This window comes from Leptosomus discolor, chromosome 9 (assembly GCF_034619465.1).
Source record: "Leptosomus discolor isolate bLepDis1 chromosome 9, bLepDis1.hap2, whole genome shotgun sequence".
Taxonomy (NCBI): domain Eukaryota; kingdom Metazoa; phylum Chordata; class Aves; order Leptosomiformes; family Leptosomidae; genus Leptosomus; species Leptosomus discolor.
The window spans coordinates 30,614,455-30,622,892 of record NC_141399.1 but is presented as its reverse complement, the minus strand read 5'-3'; the positions used below and the strand labels follow the sequence as shown (position 1 = coordinate 30,622,892).

Here is an 8,438-nt window from a genome sequence, read left to right as displayed (position 1 = left end):
TTTAGTATTTTTAACCCATGTAAACAGCATGGCCAAGTTAACCAAACCTTTTAGTTCAGGGCATGTACAGATTAGTCAGTATGATAGAAATTATTTGCTTTTGCACACTCCACAATAAAATCAGATTTCTGCAATGAATTTAAGGCTTTCTTTAGGGTTTTACCTCTCCAAAACAAGAGCGCTCTGCAGAGATGTTTTCCGCATAGCTCAGTCATACTAACAGCATAAATAACAGGAATGGATTATCAAACAGTCATGAAAGTTACCCTCAGCTAAAACAGCTGGTGTTAGCGTGTGGTGCTTTTAATCTGGGAACATTATATTAAAAAAAATGCAAACACATAATACTATATCCTATCCACTGCTTGGGAGCTTTACAGCCAACAGAGTTACTATAGGAACTTAATTCCTGGTGCTGTAACACGGAGACACTTGAACACAACCTGATCAAATGCCTTCAGGACTCTACTTTCACACTGTGTGCAACCACTAGCGGCTAATGGCACACACAAAGCTTGGAAAATAAAATAGTATTATTTTCATAGGATTACACCAGACACAGAGACAGATATGCAAAAACAATGACACCAAAGGAATCAAAATATTCATGGCTCATAAAGCGTGGTAGAGAAGGAACAGCTCCAGCTCACTGCCTGCCTCTGCTTAGATTCCTTATAAAGAATCTAAGCACATTGAATCAACATTAGCCCTTTTAGAAAACCATCCAGAGTTCTGTTTATTTGGGGACAAATCCACCTAATCCCACTCATACAAGCAAGCACAGAAACTTCAAGGGAGCTGCCAGTCTGGAAGAGGACAGCAGAATACTGTCCCTTTTTGTGAACAGTCCTGGGACTCTTCTAGGGTGCAACACAAGACCTATTATTAATGACACACTAAAAGCTGAGCTAACATGGCACCTGCTCTGCCAGCACTGTCCTGCCCTAGCCACCTCTGTAATGCCCAAGCTGCAAGCACAGGGAATGCCCACAGGTCCCCACTGCCAGGCCCTGGCATTGAAAATCAAGAGCTGTCTCACGCCGACTCACAAAACCAGCCTAAGAAATGTGAGAAAAATGATCTTCCCCGCTCTAGGACTCACCACACCTCCCTGCAATGGGCAAGGAACAGAAGGTTTTGCTTCTTTTTACAGAAAAAAAACCTTCTTATTTGTCCATAGCAGCAGGTCTCGGGGCCAGCAGCAGCCGGTGGGGCAGAGGCGCTGTGGGAACAGCAGCACCCACCAGCACAGCGTGCCATCCACAGGGCACACGGCTCTCCTGCCCTATCCCACAGTGCTAGTGCTGGCCCCCGTGCTCTGCAGGCATTTCACAGCCAAACAGCTCCCCAGCCCTTTTCACACCCATTCCTCCATCCCAAACCATACACACACTCCACCTCCAGCTGCCCCTGTCCCATCCATGCTCCATTGCGGGGGGGGGGGGAGGGCGGGGGGGGGGGGGGGCGGCGATGCAGGGTGGCCGAGGAGGGCTCCTGACCTCAGTGGGGTACAGACAACAGTTTGCTCCCCCTTTCCCCACACTGGGTGCAAGCCCCAGCCGGATGGGGAGGCCATAGCATTGGGGCCCGGGTGGTTACCCAGGGAAGCCAAATGATCCAGGACGCTGGGTTTAAGCTCTAGCTAAAAAAATGGCTAGGGCTGTGCTGCCAGCCTAAGGAAGCAACTGCGGGGGCAAGCAGGAGGGCAGGTACGCCAGCACAGCCCGAGGGGCCGGGGGACCAGCCAGAGCCGCTGCGGGGCCGGGAAGGGCCCCCGTACCCAGCCCCCGGCGGTGCGGCTCCTCCAGGGGCCCGGAGATACCGCATCCTCCCGGCCGGGGCTCCCCAAGCCGGCCAACCCCGGCCACAGCAGAGCCCCCAGCTCTGGAACGGCGTTTCGGGGACCGACAGTAGTGGACGCCCCGGCGGCACCCATTCCGGGGCGCTCCGCCGCCCAGCCCTGCGCACCCGCGGAGCCCTGCGCACCCCGCGCCTCCCCAGTTCCGAGCAAAGCAGTAACGAAACCGAGCCTACCGGCACGTTTCCAAGCCTGACGCTGTCCGGAGCGACGCAGACTTGACCCAAGTGCGCGTCCGAGAAAAGCCCGACGGCCCCCGGCGGCTCCGCTCCTCCTCGCCCGCCGTGGTGCGGGGCGGCCCCGCTGGGCTGCCGGGAAGGGCCGGGGCCGGCAGCGCTCGGCGTCCAGCCCCCAGGCTCGGCTCTGCGTATAGCGAGAGAAAGACTTCACAGCATAGAACAAGCGGAGATCCATGTCTGGCCGGGGCATCTCGGAGGGAACTATTTTGAGGGGCCAGGCTGGGCGGTGAGGAGCGAGAAACCTGCCTGCACCACTGCGATTGGGTTTTGTTTTTTTTTTTCAGATGTGCAGGCACAGAGGCTGCAATCCACCTTTCTCCTGTCTTTTTGTGCCCGATAAACTTTTTTTTTTTTTTGAGGGAGGAGAGGGTACCTTTGTTTAAACTTAATTTTTAAAGCATGCATGATTTTTCGGGTTGCTCGCCCAAGCGGGCCCTGCCGCAGGCTGGAGGGGATAGGCTGCCCCGTCCTCCCGCACTGCCTCAAGTCAAGTTCAAGATGAGCCCGTCTGGGGTCTCTCCTGGTCAGCGGAGGTGCGGAGCCCGTGGTGCGGGTCCCTATCTCCCCCCGGAGCTGGGGCCAGCCCGCGGTGAGGTCCCCGCGGTCTGAGGGGGGTTGCCGTACGCCCGGGCTGGCCGCGCTCCACCGGGGCAGGAGGCCGACTGCATCCCCGCCGGCGCTCCGACAGGCCCGCCGGGGCCACGGGCGTCTCCCGTCGCCGGGGGCACGGACGTTTGCCGAGGCGGGGGGATGGGGTGGGGCGGTTTCCACCGTCACTCCGGCTGCTTGGGGCTCCTGGGCGGCGCTGGAGTAGAAGTTTCTCGGGTGAGATGTCTTTGCTCGACCGACCCCTTTTCCCTCCTGAGGACGGGGAGGCTTTTCCGCATCCTAGTCAGAAATAAAGGGGGGGAAAAAACAACACACAAAAAAACCCAAACCCACAAAAGCAGACGATAACGGAGAAAGTCCGGCACGCCGCCAAGTCGCCCCCGGGCCCCTCAGCAAGCAGCCCCGTGCTGGTCCGGCTCGGCTTGCCCGGCCCCCGCAACCCCGCGATGCATGCAAGGGGTGCCGGGCGCCGCCCCGGTACTCACCGTCGGGGCCTCCCCGTCGAGGTGGCCCCGCTGCCCCCGGCGCTCCGCTCCCTCGGCGGCGCCGCGCCCCGCACTCAGTCCGCTCGGGAAAGTGGCAGGGGAGCGAAGCCGTTGGGCGGCGGAGGGCGGGGACAAAGGGACAGGGGAAAAAGCAGCGACGAGGAGGAGGTTTCACCCAGCACCGCCAGCCCGAAAACAACGGCCCATCCCCGGCGGCAACGCCGAACCGGGCCCGCGGCGGCGCCCGCGGCTGCCCCGTCCCCCGGAGGAGGTCAAAAACGGCTCTTTCCAAAACAATAAACTTTTAATGCTAAAGCGGTTATAACCAAAAGCTGTACAGAGTTGGATTTTTTTTGTTGTTTGTATTTTTTTTGTTAGAAAACAATTTTTTCTCCCCCATAAATACTGTTCAGTTCCCGGCACTTTGTATCAATAATTAAATTACGAACGATAAATATGGCATCATGGATATGTATTTACAAAAAAAGTTATTACAAAAAAGGCAACTGTTATACTAAACGTCACAATCTGGGTAGAATAAACACCACATCCTCATCCTGAAAAATACTGACCGACCCCATCAGACGAGAATACATTCACAAGTGTAATGCTTGGAGAGAGAGAAGGAGAAAGAGGAGAGCAGAGAAAGAAGCAGCAGAAGAGCTAGAGAGGAAAGTTCAAGACATAACAGGACTTTGGCACGGTTTAAGACTGTAAGTTTTAAACAATCACCACTAAGGCGAAAGAGAATTTTCATCCTCATGTCAACATCCCACCGAAAGAAGGAAAACCGAAACAAATTAAGAATTAAAAAAAAGTGGGGAATCGGAGGAAGAGGGACTTGGGCAAGGAGGGGAAAAAAAAAAAAATCAAAGAAACGACTGTGACTGCAAAAAATGACGATTAAAAAAAAATCCAATCCTGAGAAAAGGACATGGCGACATGGCTAGTCCAGCATCTGGGCTTGCAAAAAATAGTAATAATTATAATATAATAATAAAAGACACCCCCCCCTCCGGATCCTGGCAGTTAACTAGGTATAGCCCTATGCGGTCGTCGATGTGGAAACTCCATTTCCGTGGGAGCAAGCTGCCGTTGGCTTGGTTTGTCCTTTTTTTAATCTTGTTCCCAACGTGTTTGGTCCAGTCTCTGGCAGGGCAGCAGCTGCCTTCACACATACCACTCATTAAAATTGGGGGGCAGTCCAGGGTTGTGGCCAGGGTTACTCTGAAGGGTGGCCGGCGGCGTTTTAGTGGAGTCCTTACTGCTGGCAGAGCCCACCGCAGGGGGGGTGGAGGACTCGTACCCCGAACTGGCTGCAGGGGAAGAGTCCGACCCCTGGGATTCGTGCACCTAAAACCAAGAGGCAGAGATGGGAGCGAGCTCGGGGTCCCCACCACCCCGCTGAGCTGTGCTGGGATGCCCCCCATATAGAAGGGACACTGGGGTCCAGTGGGCTCGACCCCTGCCCAGCAAGCAGGCAGTTCATGCCTTGTCGGCCACCCTGAGCACCGGCGGCAAACGCCTGCCTCGGCTCCCAGCCACTTCGCTGCAGCATCCCAGCGTGGGGGGGCTGCAGCCACAGGCCAGGCTGCATTTGCCAAGCCCTCCAGCACCGAGCCACGCTCTGGAAACCGGGCAGCACTTGTAGCAGTGGGAGCACAAAAAGAAACTACGCCATTTCCCTGGGCTGTGCTCCAGCCATGGCCTAGACACTGGGGACTGCTCGGGCCATGCGGGGAGCGCAGAGCGCTGCGGCAGGCACCGCTCAGCTCTGCCCTGCCCCGGGAAAACGAGCCCTGAGCACGCCAGCGACTGAGCATCCTTGCTCAGGGAGGAAAGGGCTGGAGCGCAGGGTTGATTACCTTCATGTGTTTCCTAAGTGAGCTGGGGTGGGTGTAGGATTTGTCGCACACCTTGCAGATGTAGGGCTTGTCCGAGGTGTGGACGTGCATGTGTTTCTTCCTGTCGCTGCTGTTGGCGAAGCGCCTGTCGCAGCCCTCAAACTCGCACTTGAAGGGCTTCTCACCTGTGAAATTCAGAGAGGGTGAAGGAGGGCCATTCCCCTCTCCATCCCCACCTGCCTCCTCCCAGGACAACCTCTGCCCCGCTTGCCCCACCTTGGGGATGCACAAGCATCACAAAAAATGAAGGGAAAGACGGTCACCAGGGTTTGTTACGTATCGGATAAATTTGGGTCAGCCTTTATTATTTTTAATTCACCTCCTGCCAGGCCCGCGCTGGGGTCCAGCAGGGACGGCGGCTGGGGGAGCCCTGGGAGGAAGAAGACCGGAGATAAATTCAGCGGCTCGGGCAGTTTTACAAGATGTACTCGAGGACACAAGCCAAAATACGTTTGCTTCCTGCCTTCCCCCTCTCTTCCCTCCACCCGTGCGGAGGGCTGAAGGGAAGATGGGACTGAAAATAAAAATACTTTGACAAAAGTATCGTTGATTTAATTAGGAGACACGCCAATCAGGCCTAAAAATAAAATTAAAAGGAGCGGAAGTCACCGAAAACGAGATTTCATTAGCATTTCTATGGTTCCCTCCGCAGAGGCGCGCAAGCGGCCGAGCGCGGCGCCACCGCCGCGCCCCCGCCCGCTCCGACAGCCGCCGGCCCGTCCCCGCAGCCCCACGGAGCCCCGGGCGCGGCAAGGGGGGCACGGCCCTTACCTGTGTGCGTTCGCTTGTGAATCTTGAGGTTCTCGGAGCGGGCAAAGATCTTGCCGCAGCCCGGGAAGGGGCAGGGGAAGGGCTTCTCCCCCGTGTGCACCCGAATGTGGTTCACCAGTTTGTATTTCGCCTTGAAGGACTTGCCTTCCCGCGGACACTCGTCCCAGTAGCAGATGTGGTTGTTCTGTTCCGGCCCCCCGACGTGCTCCATGGTGACGTGGGTCACCAGTTCGTGCATGGTGCTGAAAGTCCTGTCGCAGCTCTTCTTGGGCCGGCTGAGCTGGCTCTCGTCGAGCCACTTGCAGGACAATTCTTGCTTGATGGGCTGGCGCATGTATCGAAAGAAAGCCCCGGGGCCGTGGTGGTGATGGTGGTGGTGGTGGGCCGCCACGTTCATGCCCATATTCATGTTCATGTGGTTGTAGTTGTGGAACTGCGCGCCGGCGTAAGGGTCCGTGCGGGGGCTGGAGACGGCCCGGTAGGGATCCGGTCGCCCGAAGAGGTCCCCGCGCAGCCCCAGGTGCATCTGCCCGTTGTCCACATGCCCGTTGGGGGACGTGTGGCTCGGGCTCTGCTCGTGGAGCCCCGGGAAGAGCAGGTAGCCCGGGGTGTCCGGGATGCCGCCGGGGCCGTGCAAGCCGCCGGGGGAGCCGCCGAAAAGCCCGTGTTGCGTCGTGCCGGAGGCAGCGTCCGCGATGCCGGAGCCGCGGTTGCGGAAGAGAAAGTCGCGGGTGGAGTTGAAGGCAGCGGCCCCGCCGTAGGAGGGCACCTGGCCGGCGTGGTGGTGGTGGTGATGGTGGTGGTGGCCCAGGGCGCTGGCGTAGCCCGGCGCCTGCGGCGTGAACGCCGAGCTCTGCCCAGCGGCGAGGTCGTGCGGGGCCGCGTTCAGCTTGAAGGCGGCGGCGGCGTGCGAGGAGTCCCCGAAGGGGCCCAGCCCCATGCCGGCGGCGGCGGCGTCGCGGCCCGGCATCTCGTGGTGGCGGGGCGCCGCAAAGCCGCCCACCCCCAGCGCCGGGAACTGCGGCCCTCCGTCCAGCAGCATCGTCATGGGCGCGGGGCCGTCGGCGCGGCGGCAGCCTGCCCTGCCCTGCCCCACCCCCCCCCCCCCCCCGCTCCCGCCCCCTAAAAAGTACGAAACCACCCCAAAACGCACCCCCCGCTGCGGGCAGGCGCGGCCCCCGGCCGCGGGCGGGCAGACTCAAGCACCCCCCGTCCGACACAAAAACAAAACAAAACAAAAAAAAACCCAAACCCAGCCCCAAAAAGCCACCCGCCCCCAGAGGCGCCCGCCCCCCGCGCCGGGCCGGGCCGGGCCGGGCAGGGCAGGGCGGCGCAGCAGGGCGAGGCGCAGCGCGGCCGCGCTCCCGCTCGGCGCCGTCGGGGCACTGATGGGGCGCCCGCCCGCGCCTCGCACATAAACCAACTCCGGGGCCAGGCCGCGCCGCGCCAATGGGGAGCCGCCGGCCGCCGCGTCACCTGACCCGCCGCCCGCCGTCCCATTGGCGGCGCGCCGCTTGATTGGCACTCGCCCCGCGCCGCCAGGGACGCTGATTGGGCGCGGGCGCCTCTCAGGTAAAACGGAGGGGGGGACACACGACACGACACGGACGCGACACCCACACCCCACACGGGACGGGACGGGAGGGGAGGGGACGGGGGGAACGGTGGGCCCTGGCGGGGCGGCCGGGGGCCAGTGCGCCGTGCGAGGAGCTAGCGGGCACCCCCGTGGGCGCACGGTGCGTATCCCCGCGTCCCGCTGCGGGGTCCTCCTGCTGCCACCGCCGCCCCCCCCAACCCCCCCCGCTGGGTCGTCTCCCCCTCACCTCCGCCGCCCCACGCCGCGCCGGACGGTCACTCTGGGCGGCGGGGCGGGGGGGTGGTGGCGTAAAGCCGCTGCAAAGCCGCCGCGCTGCTTCAAAAATAAAACCCCGTTAAAACTCGACCTGGCGCCTTTGGGGTGGTTTGTCTGTTTATTTTTATTTTTATTTTTTTCTATTTCTTTTTATTTTACCGACCAAACGCGGGGGCAGAAGCGCCCCGAGCCGGGCGGGCAGAGCCCGTTCCTGCCCCCCAGCCCCGCGGGAGGCGCGGAGCGCAGCTCGCCCGGACCGGGGCTAACTTGGCCGACCCGAGTTCCGCCGCCCCTCTCCTCCCTCGCTCCCCGGCAGGGGGTCGCACCCCGCTCCGCGGGCAGCGGGACTCCGTTCCCGCCGTCCCCTCTCTCCCCGCCGGCCCGCGGAGCACGGCCGAGCAGCGCCCGGCACGGCGGCTTCTCCGCCGTATTCTTCGTACACTCGTTTATTTTTTTTTTCCCGCCTTCTCTTTCTTTCTTTCTTTTTTTCACCTCTCCTTTTCTTTTTAATTTTATTTTGCAAAGGCAACGTTCTGCCTTGGAACAATTATCAGTTGCAGACAGCGCTATAAATCCACTCATTTTCTGTTCTGGAAAGCATTTGCAAAGAACTATGGGGAGTAAGAATGGAAATAAAAGGCAGAAAGAAAGATGGCTGTAATTGTAATATCCTGAGATTTGCTGAGCCCCCAAGTCTGGCTATTGGGCAGGTCTCAGGCT

At 59.7% G+C, this 8,438-nt stretch overlaps 1 protein-coding gene across 1 annotated transcript; it reads right to left on the bottom strand.

The window, feature by feature from the left end:
* Window positions 1-4,361: 4,361 nt before the first annotated feature.
* On the bottom strand, window positions 4,362-6,914 carry ZIC3 (Zic family zinc finger 3). The gene is made up of 3 exons (XM_086470181.1): window positions 5,867-6,914; window positions 5,057-5,220; window positions 4,362-4,544 (listed from the first exon to the last, which is right to left on the bottom strand). The coding sequence occupies exons 1-3, from the start codon at window positions 6,912-6,914 to the stop codon at window positions 4,362-4,364; spliced, it is 1,395 nt and encodes a 464-aa protein (XP_086326307.1).
* Window positions 6,915-8,438: the final 1,524 nt, after the last annotated feature.

What these genes read in the sequence shown, in the direction of transcription:
- ZIC3 (XM_086470181.1), bottom strand. Translation starts at nt 6,914, where the DNA reads ATGACGATGCTGCTGGACGGAGGGCCGCAGTTCCCGGCGCTGGGGGTG. An exon ending in TCACAAGCGAACGCACACAG is followed by an intron (nt 5,221 to 5,866) that starts GTAAGGGCCGTG and finishes TGAATTTCACAG; the next exon opens with GTGAGAAGCCCTTCAAGTGC. An exon ending in CACTTAGGAAACACATGAAG is followed by an intron (nt 4,545 to 5,056) that starts GTAATCAACCCT and finishes TCTTGGTTTTAG; the next exon opens with GTGCACGAATCCCAGGGGTC.